Raw genomic sequence first — 23,418 nt, 5'->3', positions numbered from 1 at the left:
AACAATGTTTAAACCGTCGTGTGGAATTGTTCTTCAACAGGACAGATACTGAAGCAACATAACCTTGAAGCATCGACGGGTTTTCTGTGTGAAAGTCGCTCAAGAACGGTTCCTCACTAGAATTATTAATGGAAGGTAACCGGCTTGATAACAGTTTCAGTACAGTTATGTCACCTAAGAATTTATTTAAGTATTATTAGTATCATACGATATATAACATCAAACAAAATGACAATCAAGGCATCATTTCAAAAGTTTAAGCTGACTGGCTGGCTGACCAGTGAATAGTCTGTGACTCCATTCAATTATCGAGAACGGTTACGAACAGCTCAGACTACCACAGCGGCTTAGAGCTGGTCTACTCGGATTTTCTTTGACCTAATTTAAAATATGAGAACACGGGGAAAATAGCAATAGACACTAATACCATCAGGGTGGTAACTGCAGGGAATCAAACAAGCGAGCTGTGGCTGACGAAAAGAACCATGAAGTTGTTAGATTACTTGCATGAATATACAGACCTACCCTATGTTTACAAACAGCGGTAGGCGCCGTCGATATATTTCTAGGAATATACTGAAGTAAGATTTGTGTACGGGCTAGTTGGTATTCCATGGTATCAATCATCACTTACAGCGCATCTATGCGCTGTAAGTGATGCTTTTTCTTTTCTTTTTCTGCTTTTTCGTTTCGATCTCTTTTCTTTCTTTTCCTTTTCATTGCCCCCCCCCCCTATCTCTCTCTCTATCTCTCTCTTTTCTTTTTTTTTTCTCTTTTCTTTTGCTTTTTCTTGTGATGGAGGGGGTGCCAAGACGACGATTTCACTGTGAGGCATGCGACATTGAAGGCCTCGGGAATAATTTTGACTACCTGGGGTTCTTTAATGTGCGCCCAGTGCAAGTCTTTGCATTTCGCCTCCACCGAAAGTGGCCCAATGAGACGGTAGGTCTATAGCTCGCCGACCGCCGTACAATTGCGGCCGACGGCGCTTGCGATCTGGGCGCAGCTCGTCGTAGCGCGCTTACTTTTGACAACACGATTAGCGTGAGCTTAAATAAACTGTTTTCCTCAATGTCGTGTCTGCAAATAGCAAGCAAAATGTCTCACTTGCAAGCCAGCCAACCCGCCTCGCTGGGACGGTGGGTGCTTGTTTTCCGTCTGCGAGACGAAATGCCGCCGGATCATTGCTCGCGGTCCGTAATGCACCGGAAGAGGTGCATTACGTAAGAGGTGCACATTCGACATCATTCTCTTCTGAGTACTTCTATTTCATGCGCAAAGCAAACCTGTAGATGATTTATATGTCACCGTGAGCGGCCATAAAAGCAATCGCCTTGGCTGGTCGAGGGGACCGGCGAGGTACTGGCCTGTACGGCGACGCCAGCTGTGTATAGGCCTTCGCATTGCAATCTGCGCTGTTGGTCGCGGCCGTCCGATCACTCCGGCCATCGTACAACGATATCCGAGAAATTGGTCGTTCGTGCGGTATCGGATCCGAGGCCTCATTTTGTCAGAATCTTTTAGAAAATTTTTCGGGTGGTTGTACGGACAAGTCGAACGTCGGAGCATACCACGCGCTTCTATGCTCTTTAAAGTGATCGGCTACATTTTAGTAATTGATCCATTACTTTCGCGGAACATTAACTGGTGACCTTACGAAATTGCATTTTTGAATGAATTAATAGTAATTGTAATCGGCTACTTTTTTTCTGTAATCTGTACAAGTCTAGTACTAATATTAGCAAGTAAAATTGCGTAGATATCTACGAATTCTTTTATGTTTTGGCGATGGGACATTTTTACACTGAATTAGACTTCATCAGCTTTCTAACGATAATATACAGTTGAAAATTTGCTGCCTTGACGTATTGTCCAATAAACACACCAAGCCACAACCGCCCACTTTAAAGAACATGCTGGTCCTTGTTGCGATGAATTGCTGTTGCTACGTCCCTGAAATTCATTACATTTAAACCATATTATTACCCTGACCAGAATGAGCGAGTGGCACCCGTTAAATTTGCTGGAATAGCATGATATTTCAGAATAAGACAGGAACAGCGCAACACAGGACGAGCGAGTAAATTGCACAGGATAGAGCGCTGACTAGCAACCAAATGCTTTATTTGCAGAAGCAGCACATATAGACATCATTGAATGTGACATAAAGGACCGAAAAGGAAGGATAAGAAGGATAAGCGTCAACAATGGAGATAATCCAGTTCTTCTGTTGAAAGCGTCAGGGACGCAGAACTGACGCACGCGTCGCCACTTGTGAATATGCAAAATGCCTCAAAAATTTTCGACGCACGTCCTTTTCATTATATCTGCCAATTATTTCGAACTTCTTAAAGATCGGGGTGCAACCACACGTGCTACAGTAGACAGCCAGATGACGTCATGGGTTTCTTTTTAGTGAAGCGGCATGCTCGCGCAAGCGATCATTAATGCACCTCCCCGTTTGCCTGATGTAGCAAAGTTTACAATCGAGTGGGATTTTGTAGACGACTTTCGTTGTACAGTCAATAAAGCCGTGAACATGATTCTTATAGCAGCTATTGCGCGCGACAGTATCCTCCCTGTTGACTATTTTGCACAACCCGCTCAGTTTATTAGGGGCATTGCACACCACCCTCATTATTCCTGCCTTCGCGGCAATATTCATCATGTTGTGGGAAACACGGTGTACATAAGGAATGACGGAAAAGCCTAGATCTCGAAGGCGGTGACTGCACAGTTTGTTTTCCGGCGTTCATCAACTCTTTTATAAGGCCACCAGCAACACTGCACAACACGCTGGTCGGGTATGATGTTAGTCTGTTGACTTGAGCTGAAAAGCTGGAAAGCGAGGCGAAAAGCTCCAGCACGTACGCTCTAGCTCCAGCACACGTGCTGGAGCGACTCGTTTCGCTCAAAGAAAGGGCTTCTCCCGTTTTCGTCTGCACACTCCCAACTTGTAAAACGAGGCATCGCTAAGGCATGTTTGCGAGCTGCTCTGAAGCGCTCGTGCGAGCACTCTGTTGAACAGAGGTTTTCAGCGCAAGTCAACAGACTAACATCACCAGACTCCTCGACCAGCGTGTTGTGCAGTGTTGCTGGTGGCCTTATAAAACGGTTAAAGAACGCCGGAAAACAAATTGTGCAGTCATCGCCTTCGAGATCTAGGCTTTTCCTTCATTCCTTATGTACACCGTGTTTCCCACAACATTATGAATATTGCGGCCAAGGCAGAAGTGAGGGTGGTGTGCAATGCCCCTAATAAACTGAGCGGGTTGTACAAAATAGTCAACAGGGAGGATACTGTCGCGCACAAAAGCTGCTATAAGAGTCATGTTCGCGGTTTTATTGATTGTGCAACGCAGGTCGTCTATAAAATCCCGATCGATTGTAAACGTTGCTATATCGGGCAAACGGGGAGGTGCATTAATGATCGCCTGCGCGAGCATGCCGCTTCACTAAAAAGAAACCCTTACAGTCATCTGGCTGCCCACCGTAACACGTGTTGGTGCACCCTGATCCTTAAGAAGTGCGAAATAATTGGCAGATATCGTGAAAAGGAGCGCGCGGGAAACCTTTGAGGCATTTTGCATATTCACAAGTGGCGACGCGTGCGTCAGTTTTGCGTCCCTCACGCTCTCAACAAAATTTAACTGGATTATCTCCTTGGCTGGCGCTTATCGTTCTTATCCCTCTTTTTCTGTCCTTTATGTCACATTCAATGATGTCTTTACATGCTGCTTCCGCAAATAGAGCACATGGTTGCTAGTCAGCACTCTATCCTGTGCTCTTTACTCGCACGTCGTGTGTTACGCTGTTCCTGTTCTTAATCTAAAGATGAACCAAGCAGCCTCATTGAACATGCTGCTAATGATATTTCAGCTTGTATTGATGCGTATCAAATCAATTTTCCCGGCTTTTAACTGTGCAGCAACCAAAGTACCTGATTTCTAGGAATACACGTACTTCGCTTGTTTCATTATGCTCACTTGTCTATGGAAATAGCAAAGACAAACAACGTGGGAAGGGCAGCAGATGAGGCCTTGAATGAGCCAAGCCAGCTTTCTCTACTTACTGTATCGGTGCAATGTTTATGAAAAATAAGGAAACACAAACAGCGAAGTCCCATCCATTTCAAGGCGATAGCAGGACTACGACTATCAGAGTTGAAAAAAAAAATGTTTTCTCTACACCAAACGCATTTTTCGCAGCAAACGAACGCCTATGTAGAGCCGCAAGCTCAGTGTTCTGTCTAATAACCGGCAAATATTCGCTACAATTAGAGTGTAAGCCAGTGGTTTCTTTCTTTCCTTTATAGGAAATCTTTAAAAAATGTGCTACAACATATCCTAAGCTCACTTTCCGCAAGTAATCATCATGCAACGCCGTTTGCAGAGTGGTTCATTTTTGTCATGCCATGAAATAACGGGGCCTTGCAAACGTGTAATGCGCCAGTTTGTTTTTCGTTGCTTTTCTTTTTTTTTTCTTTTTTAGGGAACACTGGTCAAATACAAAGAATGGTTGGAGAAATATGGAGACATCGTAGGGTACGTCGTTTTTTTTATCCCTTCTTTTCTGAAATGCGCTTGAAGAATTGTAAACTAAAGCAATGTGAGCTGCGTAGTAAGGCTAAAGAAAAGCGGTGTGCCTGGACGGTGCTTTCAAGCGGTTCAGTGATGGTAGACTTATTTTTCTTTTTAGCCTTTTACCATTTGCCATAAAGCGCGACGTCCGAAAAAAACGATACAGATATAGCCCGCTGTATACTTAATCAATGCATTGGTCACTCAAACCAAGTTCAGTTTCTGCTGGCACACGAATTGGTCTGTTAACACATGTGCACTATCGTGGTCAAGTTGCCTAAACTTTTTGTGAGTCCCCTTCCACAGGTTCTGCCATGCAATAGTGTTCGCCGGAACGGAAAGTATTAAACTACTCACTGGCCAGTTTCCATAGCACTAGTACCTATTCATGAAAGCATAACTTAAACCGGATACATTATAGAGCAAAAGCTTTCTCCACGTAATTTTGAATTGTGGCATGATTTTTCCATTTTTTTTTTTTTTGCAGCTTCTACAACGGTGCTCATCCGTTTCTCATTGTGAAAGATCCTGAGCTAATCAAGAAGATCCAAATAAAGGATTTCCACAATTTTACAAGTCGAGGAGTGAGTATAACAATACTTCCGGCTTCTCTTAGAGGGCTGATCAAATAGGCCCCGTTTAGAATTCGGCTCACAATCGCACACTGAAAGTTTTCAAACGCAGCCCAGAAAGCGTTGCACTGCAAACATTAAAACCAGCTATGCAGATTATGTGTACTACGGGAATCACTTAGAAAAAGCTTTATTTTGTCCCACCTTTAAGGCCAACTTCTTGTTTAATGTTTTACTTGCTCAAGTAGGCGATTTAATTGACTCAAAGCGCTAGCTGTCCCTGCCGGCATATGGCACCTGCGAGAATTATTCATCAATGACTTTTAGACACTTTCGCGTTTTCCTAAGCGCGAACGAATGTTTCAATTGTATAAGAATGCTTGCTACAGCATTAGAAAAAGAGTTGCAAATGTGAGAAGCAATCACAAGCAATAAATATTCCGCGCTGCGTGGTCGATTCTTTTTTCTTCGCTACACCAAGTGCTACCATACGCAAAAATTTGCGACCGAGCAGTATACATTCAGAAAATAAGGTAATTAGTAGACTCCTTAAAACATTTTATAAGCGTTAATGTTCACAAGTCTTCTTCACAAGATTGTGGACAAGGCTCCCGTGGGGGAGCCAAAACGTATATATACATTTTAAACCATTTTGGTCGCTCTCCGGACCCCTTCCTTCTAAGTATGCATCCCTACCAGACGGGCTTCCGTCATACTATCAACTTTATCTGCGTAATACGTTGCAGGCTTACGAAAATAGTAACCTGCAAAGAAACCATTTCTCGTTCTATACAATTAAAGTTTGCGATGTGCCACGTTGGTGTACACGAGCTGTTTCCATGGCCCGTTACTCCATTACATCAGCGGACTCACGGCCATAATATGCAAAGCTATCTCAGCAGTTCACAGCGCCGCGAGACGAATGGTGACGCAAGAAGATTTGCAGATGTCGTCAGGCTTTGCGCGGAGCCACCCGATCAACAAGCAAAGCTTGGTCAACGCGGATGGCGAGCGCTGGAAGAAAATGCGCAGCCTTCTCACGCCAGCCTTTACGACGAGGAACATGAAAAAGGTAGGCAGCGACGTGGCCAGCATGTCTGTAGCTGCAATCGGGAAAGTGGGCATGCGAAACTGAAGTTAAACAAGGAGACTAGTGGCAAAACTATGGCAGGTTCAGTGTGAGTGAGTGCTAGGTTCTATTAAGAAGAACTGCATTCATTTCTGCAGCCTTCTTATCGAACGTAACACTATATATATATATATATATATATAGATATATATTGCAATGGTTTGTGCTCCGGAGCATCGTCAGTTCGCTCCACGGAGAGACAGGAAGTGTCCAGTTAGCTCATAAAAAACACTTTGCCGGCGTGGCGAACGCGGTTTCAACCATAGATCTAGGACATTTAAAGTAGTGCCACGTAATGCTAACGTATTTCTCTCCTATTTACCGCCAAACTGCCACTTACTCTTTTTTACCATTAGTGATCACTTCGTCTTCATCTTCTCCATAAGCTTGTACCTTGTTTCCAATTAAACGCTAAACACAATAAAGGAAAGGCTAACACAAAGTTGCTCATTCTTGAATTTTTTATTTTCCTTTAGAAATGATTTCCCGCGTTGCGTAATGGACGAAGGTTATCAGCACTAATTCGCAATTTTTGTTTCTCCGGCCGCGTTTCGCCCGCTACACGTCGGAAATAAGCTAGAAGTACGCATGACAGTGGTGGTTAAAGCTGATGCTGTGGTCGCGAGCACCGCAGCCTGGAACGCAGGAGGCTCGATGACCAGGACGCTGGTGATGAATCCCCACAGAGAACAGCTAGCGAACAAACCCCTAGTACTTGCGGCAGATGATGTGAGAACTTGCTTATAAACCTCCCCCCCCCCCCCTTTCATTTGTCAGCTGCTCAAATTTTCATACATCTACGAAGGCTCTTTTTTATGCTACTGCATGAGAAAAGCGACAAGTAAAAGCACCGTTCTGCTCTCAGATGATGAGCCTAATGGACGACGGCAGCAACGAGCTCCTCGATGCCATCGAGACACTGCGGTCGAAGCACAAAGCCATCGAGTTTCGTGAACTCTTCCAGAGGCTAACGGCCGACGTCATCATTCGATCAGCGTTTGGCCTAAAATCCAATCTGCAGCAGAAGGGTCGAACCAACAGCAGTACTGAGTCACTGTTTCAGGAGAGCTTGAATACCATTCAGCAGTTTCGTCGTGCATGGATAAACTTCTTGACTGGTAAGTTCACATTGTCTATACGTACCTTTGTGATCGCCGCCTCTGGTCTTGTCATGGGGCTTTGTCGACTAATACGCATAAAAATTTACCATTCTAAGCATTTCGGACTCTTGACGTACGTGTGCGGCACACTGATTCATCCCACATGGTTTTAGACGTACTTGCGCGGCGCCCATTTTGCGTTTTAAATTTCGCGTGCATTCAATACCACAGGTTGTCGAGAGGTGCTGCCAGCTCGATGGAGCCGCCCAAACAAATTTCAAATTGCGTTTCCGCTCACCGATGCACGCAACTTGATTTGGTTACCTCCGAGCGTTCGATCACGTGGTTGCGTGCGCGTCGTCCGCTACCTCCGAGGTTCGCGCGTAGGAGACGCTCTCGCTTCTTACAGCCGCCGCTATAGCATTCGCGCTAGCGCGCCGCGGCCAGTGTTCACAGATTCTAATTAGCTCTCGCTTTTCTTGAACTTCGGTTACGATTTGCGTATATCCATACTCTGGCGTGCGCACAGTCGTGTTCTCACTATGGCCCCTAGCGGTGCATCTTCTCGCGGCGACTGCTGCTGAATCGTTCCTATTTATGGCTCGGTTCTTCTGATGAAAGATCATTTTGTCGAAGCAGCCATAAATTTCGCTACACATTTCAACAAGAAAGTGCTCTATGCTGGGCTCCACCAAGAAGTCTCTTGTGTACGTATGTCACGAAAACGACGTCACTAAAACAGCACGCTAGTTTTCCAGCATCCGCGCCAGATGTCGCTACAAGCCCAGAATTGTTCTAGGCAGGCTCCACCAACTGTTTCTCGTGTGTACGTACGTCGCAGAAATGACGTCGTGAACAACGCACGCTAGTTTTTTAACACCGCGAGATGGTGCCTTCTTGCCATTGTCTTATTCTCTGATCGTCCAGGGCACCGTGGCGGCGACGAAAACATGTTTTTTTATGCATGCTTAGAGCTTGCTTCCGTTTTTGATTTGCTGATATTTTGTCCTTTAAATAGTAATTGGCTACTTTTCTTTTTCTTCGCCGTCGGCGCGGATGCGTTTCGTGTATATTTGATTTTGCAGAATAGTCATAGCTCCTTTCGCGTCGCGTGTTTCAGCACGTGCAACCGTGTGGGGCGTTCAGTCTTTACGAAGCTTTAAATATTAGTTTGGATGTCACAAGGCTGCTGGCTATTAGTGGTTGTAGTATGTATGTATTGGTATCGGGAATAATGTTTTGCTACACCAGTGAGAGCGGGGCAGCGTGTTTGAACACGTGTGAACACGTGTCATTTCTTAAATCTGTGTGGCATTTATTGTGTCTAAAACATTGGTGATGACTACTTTGCAGAATTTTAAGGATTTAGATTATGTGCGTATCAGCCTTTGCTAGAATACACGGGCTCTGAATGCTTCGGTGCTTGTATTAGAAAAACCCAAGTGCAACACATGGCAAGAAAGACGGCAAAGCGTGCAGTGTGCGGGGAGCCCCTCAAGGTTGACGATGGGACGGATGAGATTGAGAAGGAAATCGAGTCAATCGACAAACGCTGTGATGTCGATGCTAGGCTGAAGAAAATGGATACTTTCCAGATTGAGCTTGTCAGACAGGTCGAAGAGCTCAAATATGAGCTAGATATGGAGTGTGATGTACGGAAGGCAATAGAAAAAGGACTTCATGCAGCCGAGGAAAAGCTGAATAGGGCCCCATCGTGAACGAGCAAGGACTTGAAAATGGAACGCAGTCTCCCAACGCGCTAAGAGAGTGTGTCAACAAAGCACATGGAATGCAGGAAACATGGGTAGGAGCTAGCGGGAAAGAGCTACACCTACCTCGATGCGTCCGCAAAGGAAAAGCAGGAACGCAGGGGTCAGTGCCCCTTGTCAAGTCTCAATCACACAGAAAAGGATGATAAGGAAGCAGGGAGAGGCCTCGGCAGTAGGAGAGAGTGAAAGGGTGATTATCGCCAGCGACTCAAACCTGGCTTGGTGTTCAGAGACAATTGTGGAGAGGGTGAAAGGTTACCGAAGAGTGGTGGTAGGGCCGTTTCTAGGACGAACATTGGGCGCTCTTATGGAGCAAGCAAAAGCAAAGCTCGCGGAAAATGCCGACGGACGCCACCTTGTCGAAGTAGCAGGTGACCTAAATGACGTCCTAAACAGAAAAAGGACCGGACTAGCTCAGCGCTTGGCGAAGGGGGCAGATGACTTGCGCGAACTGTCCCCTCAGGTGCAGGTCGTGGGGTGCGCGGTGCCAGAGGTGCCTGTACGGGACAGTAACGTACAGAGAGCCGTAGTGGCTGCTAATGAGCCGATATGGAACATGAGCCAAGAGAAAGGTTTTGAGGTCGTAGAAGCAAACAGCGAAGTGAGAAGGTGTGGTGGTTTCCAACGAGACGCGGTCTACTTCAATCACAGGCTTGGAGAAGTGGGCTAGCAACTTGCGGGTCGCGTGGTTTCTTTCTTCGGGGGCCCACGGGCGATCAGGAGGCCAGTGTAAGGAATAATGAAGAAGGACGCCTAGAGAAATCTCGGAATAGCATCGCTGTCAATAAGAGAAAAAGTAGGAAAACAAGAAAGAGAGCTCGTCATGCAATTGGCGACATAAACATGCAGGGCGGCAGAAGAAAGGAAAAGTGAGCAGAAATTGAGGAGCACTTAAGTGGAGAACAAATAGGGGTGTATGTGCTTACAGAAACGCACCTTAGCTACTCCGAAGAGCCGCCAGGGATTGAGAATTATATTTGGGAAGCGTGCTACGAAACTAAATTAGAAAGAAAGAGAGGGGGATTCGGAACGTTCGGTCATCAGGGAGGCAAATAAAAAAGAGGAAATTAAAAATGTGAAGAGCATCTTTGGTTATCATATACGATGAGTGGAAAGAAAACTTGGCTGGGCGTAACGTATTTGTGGACCGGAAATAATTGCAGAGAGAAGACTCCAGAGTTTGAGGCATGTCTAAGTGCCGGCATTAAGAGTTTTTGGGACTGTTGCCGAAATGATCCTATTAGTTGGCATGAATGCCCACATACAAGATCTAGATGGTTATACCGACAACAATGGAAAGTTGGAAACGTTACCTCTTATCGTGAATACAAGGCCTAAGTGTGCAGGGCAGATCACGTGGGAAGTGGGAAACCGGCACTCGATCATAGGTTACTGTCTGATGACAGAAGGCATTCATGATAAGTTCAGAGAAATGGTCATTGACAAGGAACCATATAGCAGTTTACGGAGCGACCATAAACGCATCATTTTAAAAATGGGATATACGATCGGGAAAGAGAGCAAGCAGTGCCAAATGGCCAGTCCAAATCTGAATGCCGATCAAATGAAAAATATATTCCCAAGAGGCGAGGAAGAACTTGGAAAGTGGCCAAAGAAAGAGTGGGAATACAGTGAGCTTCCAAGTGTAATAACGACAGAAATACGGGAAGACAAGCTAACATGCTCGTCGGAAAGGAAAAAAAATGAAAAGCTGGTGGAACAGGGAGATACGAGAAGTGATCACCGAACGACAGAAAGCATCCCGAGAGCACAGGCAGGCAAGAAAATCGCAGTTGCCTCAGGATGAAGTAGCTAGTAAATGGGAAATATACCGGACGGAAAAATCTATTGTTCAAATGGCGCAAGCAAAGATAAAATGTGATAGCGAACGTTGGTTTTCATAAACGCGTGAGAAAAAGATGGCCGCATCTAGAATATCTTGAAACCACCTAAACTTATTAGGCAGGAACTCTGGAACAATACAACATATCCTAGACGAAGATGTAAACAAACCGGAAAGGGAAGCGGCATTAAATTACATCTGAAAAATAACAGTCGAATCTTTTCAAGGCAATGACGAGGTTGTTTTGAAGAAAAAAAGAGCATGAGAGATAACCAGATGGAGAAGGAGCAGGTGCTGCCAAATTTCAACTTGAAGAAAGCCGAAGAGAAAATTTCGAAGCGCACAGCTACAAGGCTAGACAAGGTTCTCAGTAGGCTGATTAATGAACTAGGTCAAAAAAGTAAGGAAGCTGTTTTGAAAGCAGTAGAAAAAAGTTCGAAAGATAGATGAATACCAGACAGTCGGCGAAAAAGTAGAAATAATTTATAGTGGTAAGGGGTATAAAGATAGAATTTACTCATACAGACCGTTGACCATTACATCGGTAATATATACGTTAGCAATGCAGACAATTAAATTCAAGCTGAAAGCATGGGCAGAGAATATGGACGTTTTGGGAGAACTTCAGTATGGCTTCAGAATAGGAAGGCGTCTGGATTATAACTTATTTGTCCTTATGTATTGAAATATCCAGAGTAGAAAGAAGACTGTTATATATGGCCTTTTTTAGACGTTGCAGGCGCGTATGATAACGTAGACTGCAACATTTGGTGGAATATTTTAGAAGGGGAAGGCTCGCGCGACGACTGTACACAGCTTTTGAGAGAAATTTACTTAGAAAATACCGTTTGCGTTGAATGGGGAGACATGAGGAGCGAGGAGAAAGTTCATATCAACAAGGGACTGAGGAAGGGGGGACCTTTATCGCCACTGCTGTTTGTGATCTAAATTGGGAGGATGGAAAGATCACTAGAGGAAAGTATTATCGGTTTAATATCTCATGCAAACAGGCGGACACGGTAGTAGAGCAGCAGCTTCCAGTTTTGTTTTATGCGGGCGACATTGTTTTGCTAGCTAACAAGCAAAGTGTTGTGCAACGTCTGGATAATTTCGGTGGACAGGAAGGCGAGAATTTCGATTTGAAAATTAGCGTTAAAAATCAGTTGTTATGTTATTCAATGAAAACAGTGAACAGACAGTGTCAATTCAGGGCCAGGAAATACTTCGGGTGAAAGAATATAAATGCATTGGTATATGGATATACGAAGGCAATAGATATATGGAAATACAGGAAAAACCAAAAACAGCAATTGGGAATAGAAATGCGGCCATACTGAAACACAGAGCGCTATGGGGACACAATACGTACAAAATGCGCCGGGGTATGGGGGAAGGTGTAATTGTTCCTGGACTTACATTTTGAAAATGCGGTTGTTTGCTTGAAATCAGGGGTACAATCAGGACTCGATGTGAACCAAAGGTCAGTGGGTCGCCTCGCACTGGGCACTCACGGGAAAACTACGAATGAAGATGTGCAGGGTGATATGGGCTGAGCTTGTTTTGAAATGAGGGAAGCTCGCAGTAAAATTGAGTATGAAGAACGACTAAGGAATATGGAAGAATGTAAGCGGGCTGGGAGAGTGTTAGGTATCTGTACAGGAAAAACATTCATTCACAGTGGAGGAAAAGAACTAGGAAGCTTACCTGCAAATATGCGACCTGTATGGTAAGCAACGTGGCAACAAAAACGTCAAGCAGAAAGTCAAAGTGGCTGAGACAATCTCGTGAATGGCAACAATGGAATCTGCTTCGAGGAACTACTTCAGAGGAAAAACGAAATCAGGAAAGAAACAATTTATGATAACTCAAAGGGAAGCTCATTAGTTTTCAAGCGAGATCAGGATGCCTTAAAACACTTACTTACTTAGAAGGAAGAACGATCATGTGCTTGCTGCGGTAAAGCAAGGAACCGATGGAGCATGTTCTATTAGAATGTGAAGATATATACCCAGTGACCGATTTAGGCATCCCTGGCCTCCTTAAAGCCCTTGGGTACAGCAAGAGCAAGAGGAGAGTAAACATGTCCACAATGGAGATCAGTAAGCGGCGTCTGGAAGATTGGTGGACGAAAAATAGGGAAACGACAAACAATGGAGTTGTGAAAAAACAAAGTTCACAATAGGGGTTCAGAAAGCTTGGTTATGAGAATTCATCATGGGATTTTTTTCTTTTCTTTTTTTTCTTTTTAACATAGGTATGGCATCAGGCAATGTAATAACAAGAGCTTGGTGGGGCAACCCACCGCCCCATTCCAAAGGGGACGCTCATGGCATCCAACCATCCATCCATCCATCCATCCATCCTGAGCTTTGTTGTCTGATCATAGATAAAGACATTGAGCAAAAGCGAACAGTCCCATAGAGCCCAGGGACCAAACTGACTGTAGCGCGCCAAGCGGCTGGTATTAAGACATGAAAATCACTTCCGGTTTCGGGTTTGGGAGCGCCCGTTTTGCATGCTAGCTGGTACGCGTTACACCTACTGTGCTGATCGTCGCGGTATTTGCTTTTGCTTCTAGTACTCAACTACACGCTGTTTGGGGGGTGAGGAATATTTTTTTATTTAGTACAATGTATGACTGCGAGCAGTCTTGTGAAATACGCAAGTCTTTATTTTGCTCTACCTGAATGCTCGTTCCGAGCTTTTGATGCGTTCGTCCAATGTTGTGGCACCTAGTAAGCAGTAGTGCTTCCCGTACAATGCACCCCCCGCATGGCATCAGCTGAGAAAAGTACATTACAACAATGTGTCATCTTGGTATTTAGACCTTAGGAAAACTGCGCGTAGAGGCAAAATGTGCGAAAGTGGGGTATGAGCGACATTATAAACAAAATCAATTCGCTTTTGCAAACATGGAGTAGAATATACCTGAGTCATCTCAAACAATACCATACACAATATATGAAGAAAACATTTAATTCCCAATAATTCCCAAGTCCCTGGGCCTTATTTCCTGCACTTAAATAGCACAAATGCTCGTGCAGCTGCACGTTTTCGACACAACTTGGCCCCAGCAGACACGGTGGTACTTGTTCCTATGGGCGGGCAGCGCTACCCGGACGAAGGACGAGAGGCAGAACACAACACTCCACGTACAGCTGTGGCGACAACACAGGCTCCCATCCAGACCATGCTGGACACTCGCAGAATGCCTTCTACTCGCACTCAAGGCAAATGCGGGGGTACAAAGCCTCTCTTCAATCGTTCAGAATGTGGAATTTTCCAGTTACTTTAGGTCCTGGTTTTTCAGCTCCTAGGTGTTATCTTCTGCACGTTCTGGCCGCGCAAGCAATACGCCCCCTGTAATAACTATTCGGAACTGCTCTCGCGTTTTCGACAAGCGTGAATTCAGAAAGAAAGTACAGGTTGTTTGGACGAGGTGAGGGAGGCACAAAAAGCGCCACATGCTTGTCCCCGTGAGACTCAGTCAACGTGTAACTAAATCTGTAACAACGACCGAGCTGCTTCTCGTTAACTGCGTTACAACGCAGGGCACGGTGAACATGATCTAAATGCACCTCAAAAGGTACAGAAATAAGTTAAACTAAAGTGGGACGGGGGGGGGGGGGGGGGCGGTCAGCGAAAGCGCAACATATTTGTCCCAATAAGACTGAGTGCACGCGAAACAAACCGCGCCGCAATGACCGAGCTGTCTTACGCTGTCTCACAACGCCAGGTGCGGCGAGCTTGCTCGAAAATTGCCGGAATAGGTTACAGTAATGAGCCCATAGAACGATTCAGTAGACGCCAAATTGACTGTGCCAGAACAGCCGAGCTGTTCTTCACTAACTGCACCACAATGCTCAGTGCCATACTGTAAGCCTAAACTGCTTGAAATCTGGCCCAGACTCTCAAACGAAATTTGTCACCTTTCCATAGTCAAATAGCACTGTGTTGCCGTGTCAAAGTGTAGAAGGAATTCAATAATAGGCACAACACCCAAGAAACCAGGCTACGTAAAAGAAATGACCAACAGACGGGTCTCCGAACAGGCGAACGTTCATAAGTGTAACCGGCCTCGCTAGCTTCGGTCGCGCGTCTGGTCCATGAATCTGGCACCTCTGGCGTGTCATAGGCTGCCGCTAGGTATGCACATTAAGTCGCAACATATAAGTTCATTTAAGTGCAAATCTTCTTTTTAGCTTTTTTTTTCACTTTAGTTCGCGTTGGAGCGCAAGGAAGCACGAAGTTCTATTTGCTGGCTGCTGCTGACGCTCTTCCTCCCGCCAGTGTTCTGACAGCGAGTGTCCGCGCTCATGGAGTGAGGTGTGTTTATGTTTGCCTGTGCGTGCGTGACACCATGCTTATATATTTGTTAGTAAGCAAATGTTTACGGGTTTATACGGCCGATAAAGCTATTATGCTTACTTTGTATAGCTGTCTACTAATAGGCTGTCGCAATCGATGCTTTGCCTTTCGGGCGAAACTGACTTTTTTCTCTCGGTCTCTTCCTACATAGCGCATTTGTGTGTATACTGTTCGTGTGTGTCAAGCATTCTTAAAACAAAATATTGCTTGGAATAAGTTCTTGCTGAACACATGAGTTTTTGATATTCTCCTACTATTGGATTCTGCAATAAAATATAACCCAGAGGCAGGTTTTCACGAAGAATATAACCCTAAAAGGGTTAAATACAATACCTCCGCTCTCGTATCAAAATTCCTTCGCGCCGTCCTAATCCAGGCACACGCAGTTACAAACTTAGTTCAGTGCATTTTCAAGCACATTCAAACGAATCTATATATTTTGAGATCTTTGAGTGCGTAGGAAGTTGATCTACTTGTTATCAGTGGACACGATCTCGTGACATATCTTGCTTAGTAGCCTTTGAAGCAAGACCAATTGCCGGTTTCTAAGTGATCGTATAAAGATGGCAAAGTTATTGCATTCCTATTTTAACGTCAACCCTGCTTCCAGCGTGCTTTCCGGAGCTTATCTGGTTCTGGAGAGCAATCATATCGTACAGTTCCAGCCATACCAAGACTCCCACGGACAAGTCTTTTCACGAAATTGCTCCTATCATAAAGTTCCGTCGTGGAAACCGTGAGGTAAGCCATGACTTATATTTAGTGGCTGATTCTTTTCTGGAAATACTAATGTGTGACTGTCTACTCTCGCACCTCAATAAGCAACACGCTATGAGTTATCATGTCTACTAACTATACGCAACGTTTAGCTAAGGAATTGAACTATTGTCCTGACAGCAAAAAGACGCTGAAGACAATCGCATTACACTTGCTTTTTCTGCGAAGCCGTGGTGTCGCCGCCAGGCGTCAGCGGCGCGCAGGCTTAGAGGGCTAGCGCTGGCGACGACGCTAATGATAGACGTATACAGAGAAGTATGGTGCGGCATTCTCCAACCGGGTTTGCTTCGACATCACAGCCAACGTGGCAGCTCATATATCCAGTAACTAATAAAGCCGAATTCGGCTCGTAAGCGCAAGCTGCGTGGTTCAGTCCTTCTTGTGTGATTTAGCGGCAACCAGCGATGACGCAAGCAATATGTGGGCCATCACCAAATCACGGTGGAGGTTAGAAAAGATAAACGGTGTTTCGCGCACTATGCGGATTCCACCTCATCTGCAGCTGTCGATTCTCTTAAAGGTGTCTACATGAATAATCCTACCTTAATCATTTCAGAAAGATAGAAGCGATCTTCTGCAGCTGATGCTCAATGCGGAAGTTGAGGTTGGAGCCCCGGTCAACGTACATTCGCTCACGGCATCCGGCGATGCTGATAGCTCATACCAAGGTAAACCTGGTGGCCAGCTGCTTCGGCTAACATATGACCTTTTTTGTCTGAGAGAAGACAACGCACCTCGTCTCTCCTCTGCCTTTCAGAGGACCAGCCTGTCAAAGTAAACGACATCGGGAAGAAACACGCTTTGACGGATACGGAAATTATGGCGAATGGCTTCACTTTCTTCCTAGCGGGGTGAGAATAAGCTAGAGCTCACGCCTCCTTGTTAAAGTTCTGGCTTAACATATTCCTTTTCGAACCTTGAAACTGAGCCCGAATATACTTTCCAATTTAGCTCGACTGTTGTGTGCTTAGTTAAGTGCAACATTTCTGTAACACTGTTTGGATATTGTAACACGCTCAGCAGTTGTGCCAGCGTGTTTTACGTCATGCTCGAAGAGCACCATCTTTTACCCTCTGGCACTTTACACACAGCGCTCATTGTGAGCACCGCAATCGGCCGCTGCTTATTGTGTAAAATATATATGATAAATATTAGCAATTAATGGACTGTGGAGAATGCTCGAACTCGAGTACATGCACTATATGAGAGCTAGGCAAAAAGTGCAATTAATTTTTGAATGTTATAATTGTTTTCCCATGTGTCAAAAATAAACGTTTCAGTGTCCCCATTGTTTTCTTCAGAACTATTACGCCATATTATATATGTTGTAGTAGTTGAGAAACTATATTATAACATATAGTTTCTCAACAGCACAGAGTTATTTTGAGTCATTACGTAGAGTACGGTTTACGTCAAGCACTTCAACTGGTCCACACTGAAGGATTATAAGATACCGACGCCTTTTAAAGTTTTTAACAGGGTGTCTCATTCATCGTGTTTTTTCATAAAGATTGCCTGGACCATGAGCGGCGATAATAAGATACGTTAGGTTTAAAGTTCGCTCTCGATGTGTCTCTATTGGTAACTAGAACCTTTGCAGCATTTATGCACTAACTATCTCACAGGTTCGAGACGACTGGCACAGCCCTGGCTTTTGCAGCCTATCTCCTTGCAAAACACCAAGATATTCAAGACCGCCTTAGAGAAGAAGTCCTTTCCGTCCTGAAGAGAGATGTATGATTTTTGAAAATTCTAGGCAGCCCTTTTTGTTCATAATGTGTATGCAACACCACAAATGTACCTGGTGTTTCAGGGAGCGTTTACGTACGACAACGTTTTCAGCATCAAATACATGGACCAAGTCATATCGGAATCACTTCGCCTTTTTTCGCCTGTCGTAGGGTGAGTCACGCTTTTGGAAGGTAATCCCGTTCTATAAATAAATTTCGCGTATATTTAAGATAAATGTTTTGACGTTCCTAATTGTTTTATATCTTCGTAAAACTGCGAAGATTTTCCGAAAACGAGAGTATCCTGCACTTGAGAACTTGTTGGTTCATATTCCACGAAGTAGCAAACCATCCTCCAGAAAGTCATCTCACAGCGCATTGTGGTACGAATTGAAATTGACATTGATTTGTTCTTATTAGATTACAGGTTATATAGAACAATAATATACAGAAGGAGGTCCCATAGTCGATGACTGTATCGAGACCTCCTGTTATTTATAAATGTACTTTTTCTAAAGCAACGAGGAGCAACACATTAAAGTCATATACAGGGAAACATGGCAGAAAGTAGGTAATGGAGCATACAAAACATTATATACTTGTGCATTTGGAAGTTAGTATAAATCTAATGCAGATAATTACGCAATCGCAAGAAAAAAATGCAGTAAATAAAGTGAACTAAACGAAATTGATAGTAATGAACAGAAAAATAAATAAACAATACAGAAAATTTCACCCAAACGTTCAACAATACAAACAACAAAAGAACTTTAAAAAATACATGACCATCAAAAAAAATACAAAGGTTCCGGAACCAAGGAATATTTGAAGTATTAAGGGTGAAAAAAAAAGGTAATATTAAATACTGGACGAAAATCCTTCAGATGTTCTTTTTTTTAAATATGGATGTTGAACGTGTTGTCTTAAGTGGTATAAAATTTCAAAAAGAGAAAGTTGAAAATGAACCGATTGTTTGCCATAGTTGGCGCGTACCTGAGGTAAAATGAGATTATGGTGAAGAGCAAATCTAGTGATATTAGCGTTTATCAGGCATGCTTTAAGAAATATACATGCAGACGCTTGGTTATTCAAAAACTTCAAGTAAATATATCCAAATTATGCATCACAGTTTCGTTGACAGAGAGAATGTTATTAGAGTGTAACACTGGAAGAGCGCTAGTATTATAGGGGCCAAAGGTGACTTTTCTAATTGCTTGGTTTTGTAAAGTTTGAAGTGAGCTGAGGTGAGTATCTATATAGTTATATATAGTTATATACATCACACACACATATAGTTATATGACACATATAGTTATATGTGTGAGTGTATAAAAGCGTAATAGAGCGCGACAAGTGTAGCACAGTTAAAGAATTGGTGAGCTCTGATCAGTAACCGAAGTCCGTGGGCAATTTTCTTTTTAATATTGGAGACATGATAATGAAACTCGAGGTTGCAGTCCGGTTCTACTCCAAAGGATGAGCAATGAGTGCTAGAAGGGATTGAATGGGAACAAAGATTCAGCAATCGAACTGAATAAGAAGGTTTCTGGGGGAATTAAACACACTAAATTTGGTTTTGGAGTGATAAATAACATTATTATTATTAATACACCCGTTCGTAGCCTTAGCTAAGTCAGTATTGCGTTTAGTAACCAAGAACAAAATGTTTTTATCGTAGTTATTAATGATTCTGTCGTCGGCGTACAGTACGCAGTGTGAGGATGTTAGGCAGTTAGGCAAATCGTTAATGTAAATTAAAAATAATAAGGGTCCCAGAATAGAACCCTGCGGTAATCCTAGGTTAGTAACCTTAGCTTCGGAAAAAACATTACCTATGTTAGCTAATGTTAACTATGTTACCAAATTTTACCTATATTATGTCTATTCTGCAGATGGCTTCATAGCAACATTAGTGCTGGCCCTGTTATAACTATGGCTTCCAATCTTAAAAACAAGATGTGATGGTTAATAGTGTCAAAGGCTTTCGTAAGAGCAATAAAAACTGAACCGGCGAATTGTCCATTATCAATAGCTTCCTTTAGGCGATCCGTTAGGGAGATGAGAACAAGGTCGTTCAATGGCCAGGGCGAAAACCATACTGAGAATTGGACAGAATAATAAATCTAGTCACATAATTGGTTAATCGTGTAACAACCAACTTTTTAATTGCTTTACTAAAAAATGGCAGTCTACATATTGGGGTGAAATATGTCACTAAAGAACGATCACCTCTCTTAAAAACTGGAATTGCCGTTGCTCGCTTCAGCTCAGATGGAAAAATGCCGGTCCTGAATATTAAATTGATAATAAAACATTAAACATACTTTGTGAGATGAGAAACTAGCGTAATGTTACTAGGATGAATATTATCAAGACCGGCACTGGTTACTTTCAGCGTGCGAATGACATCAAGAACCTCACGGGGAGTTAGGGTAAATAAAAAATGAATGCGGCACACGATTTAGTGACAAAGGACCGCTACTGATAACTGGTTTGTCCGGAAAAAAAACATCTTTGAAGGCTCTTGCTATATCAAATGGTTGATCATATGTAATGTGATCGTTTGTGATAGTACATGCGCGTGATTAAAGTTGTTGACACTTTCAGTTTCGTGAAGCTGAACGCATCACGCAAGTTTTCTCTCTCTCTGCTCGGCAGCTTCACGACAAGAAGGTGCGCTAGGGACTACGTCCACAATGGCATCACTATACCTGCTGGTACCAGCGTCATTATTCCCAACCATCACTTGAGTCATGACCCAGCCTTCTGGAAGACGCCTGAAAATTTCGATCCCGAAAGGTTATTATTTTTTTTTTCGTACCATACTAATCACCTGAGCCCATATTCGCAAAGCCTTCTTGCACTAGAGCTCTTCGTAAGAGCAGATGGCAGGCAACCATGATGTTTGGCATAATACTACGATAGAATTTATGGGGACACTGCAGGCGAACATCCGCCATGGCGGTCACAGTGCTCTCCTGTATGATATCCAAGTGCGACAAGATCCTACCGCTCCCCGTGGTGCCCCATGCTTAAGGTGCGAAAACAAGCGTGAGAGGGTGAGCCGTGAACTGTCGTGTTGAGGTGCGCCGGCATTTGGATTGCCCAGTTTTGTACGCGAAAGGTAGGTAAGAGCGCGTTCTAAATTCTAGCCCGGACGTCGCTGAGCGTTAATTGCGCGACTAAGCGCAGCTGCGTGTGCCATTTATTTATTTATCTATACATTATCATTTTTTAGTTTTGTGGTAGTCGGCGGCGTGTACAAAACGTGCGCGATCCGGAATGGTGTGTAGCTTCGTGTGCGTTTCCAAGACGCGTTGAAGCTAGAGGCAGCAGGAAGCGTTCGCTCGCTGCTGCTGCTGCTTTTCACCACGCCAGTGTTCTGACAGCCAGCGTCTACGGTCATCGAGTGATCTCTGGGAAGGTAGTCTGTAAGAGTCCACCTATAGTGGACATGTCCATTTCGTCTGCTGCATTTCGTCGGCTGACTGCTGCACCTCCTCGCTGCCATGGATACGCAGCCCTGCCCAGCCAACCAGAACTTCAACAGCAGCCGAGATGAAAATTTCCACCAGGTGGAAGATACCCATTGAAGATACTCCGGCGGAGATTGACCGGAACGTTGTTAGCTCAAGAAATCCATTAGCAAGAGGGGCGCAAAGAATTGGCAATACGACTACCGTAATTGTAGTTTTTGAAGGCCAAAAGGTTCCAAATTATGTATGTTATGGCCCTGTGTTAACGAGGTGCAGCCTGTACCGCAAGCATTTCGATGTCTGCAAACAGTGCGGCAAAATAGGCCACAGAAGAGACGTTTGTCCTAACCCCAATATGAAAGTGTGCTTCGACTGTGGGGCCAATAACCCTGTCGATGGCCACGAGTGTAAGCCTAAATGCAAACTATGTGGGGGACAACACCCAACGGCCGATAGAGAATGCAAGAACAAATACAAAACTCCCTACGTAGTAACGAAAAGGCAGTGGGAGCGCAAGATGGCGGAACAGCGCGTACAGCAACAACTAGCATCCGGAGAGTTTCCACCGTTGATGACGTCAGCAGGAGCGAGCGGCACAGCTGGTCGCCATGAGTCACGCTCACGCGGGAACAACAGCGAAAGTCGAAACAGAAGCATGAGCCGCCACCGCCGATCCCAATCCAAAGACAGAGTAGCCTGGGCAGACGTAGTAAAGTCGGGGGTAGCCAAGAAAGAGCAGCAGCAACAGCAGCAGCAGCAGCGACAGCAGCAGCAGTCACCGCCATTTCGAGGTGATGGAGGGAAATTTAAAGACGAAAGTGAGGCAATGAAGGCGCTAAGAGAAGCAAACGAGGCGACAGTCAATAAGCTCAGCAAGGAAATGGCAGAGATCAAGAGAATGATGACGGTCCAGCTACAGGAGCAGCAGGCACAGCCTTTATCGCCACAACCACAGCAGATGGCAATGACCGAGGATGAACCAGAAGTAGCGGTGAACCCGAGGACAGAGAACGCGGCCTCGGCGGGTCCGGCACCCAAGAGAAGAGCAATTGAATATCTCAAAGAGCGGAGACTCTGCGATAGGGTAGACAACCTTGAAGACAGGCTCACCCACTTTGAAGAGTATATTCGCACGACATTCACCAAGACAATCACCGACCGTTTCATAGCAATTGAACAGACGTGCCAGCAATTTACTACGACAGCACAGAATTTGGCAACGCAAATGGCTAACTTTCAGCAAACATGGATAGGACATCAACCACCGCAACCACAACAGCAGTGAAAGGCCTCCTGGTCTGGCATTGGAATTGCAACGGTTTTGCTGGAAAAAAGGCTGTACTTCAGCAACACTTAGAACAAGCATCAAGAAAGCCAGATATTATCATGTTGCAAGAGACCCTCATTGAGGAAGTAAAGCTCTCAGGTTACCGGCCCCACGCCAGCCCACCAAGCTTCCGGACCGCGGCCGGCAGTAACGGCAGGGGAGTTTGCACCTTGGTGAGAAAAGGCCTCACGTACGTCGAGCACGAGTTATTGAGCAAAAGCCCAATCGAGCACACCATGGTAGAGGTGGTTACCGGGAAAAAGCAGAAGGAAAGCACTTTTCTGGTAAACGTGTACAGTAGCCCGTCACACGGAAAGCAGAAATTCAAAGCACTGTTACACAAAGCGTGCAAAGTCGCGGGGCCCGACAACAGGCTGGTAATCTGCGGGGACTTCAACGCGCCGAATCAAGCCTGGGGTTACCCCAAAACATTGGCAAAGGGCAGGGACCTAATGCAAGATGCTACCGACTTGGGACTAAATCTAATGACCGACCCAGCATACCCTACAAGAATCGGCAACTCGATCACCCGAGACACAACGCCCGATCTCACTTTCGTCAGGAGTAATGGCGGTGGTATGGAGGACTTCGAATGGCGCAACACGGGCCACGAATTGGGAAGTGACCATTACATTGTGGAGGTCGTTGTCCCGCTCGGTGGTAACGACGCAGTTGGCAGAAGCCTTCGGAAACATAGATTTACTGACTGGGACGCGTTTCGAAGATTGTTACCCGAGGAGCAAACCG

At 44.7% G+C, this 23,418-nt stretch overlaps 1 protein-coding gene across 4 annotated transcripts in view; it reads left to right on the top strand.

The window, feature by feature from the left end:
* Positions 1–23,418, top strand: part of LOC140219872 (cytochrome P450 3A8-like) — a 36,445-nt gene that overhangs the window by 5,850 nt on the left and 7,177 nt on the right. For 2 of the 4 annotated variants that reach the window (XM_072289911.1, XM_072289910.1), the window contains 10 exons: positions 4,492–4,544; positions 5,068–5,164; positions 6,099–6,224; positions 7,147–7,399; positions 15,972–16,102; positions 16,695–16,806; positions 16,896–16,989; positions 17,764–17,872; positions 17,952–18,040; positions 20,476–20,667. In XM_072289911.1, the coding sequence (XP_072146012.1) occupies positions 4,492–4,544; positions 5,068–5,164; positions 6,099–6,224; positions 7,147–7,399; positions 15,972–16,102; positions 16,695–16,806; positions 16,896–16,989; positions 17,764–17,872; positions 17,952–18,040; positions 20,476–20,667 (1,256 nt within the window). The remainder of the gene's footprint in view (positions 1–4,491; positions 4,545–5,067; positions 5,165–6,098; positions 6,225–7,146; positions 7,400–15,971; positions 16,103–16,694; positions 16,807–16,895; positions 16,990–17,763; positions 17,873–17,951; positions 18,041–20,475; positions 20,668–23,418) is intronic. The other 2 variants (XM_072289913.1, XM_072289912.1) reach the window with 1 other exon arrangement.

This window comes from Dermacentor andersoni, chromosome 8, assembly GCF_023375885.2.
Source record: "Dermacentor andersoni chromosome 8, qqDerAnde1_hic_scaffold, whole genome shotgun sequence".
Taxonomy (NCBI): Eukaryota; Metazoa; Arthropoda; class Arachnida; order Ixodida; family Ixodidae; genus Dermacentor; species Dermacentor andersoni.
The sequence above is the reverse complement of the archived record's forward strand: the minus strand, read 5'-3'. Positions and strand labels throughout refer to the sequence as shown.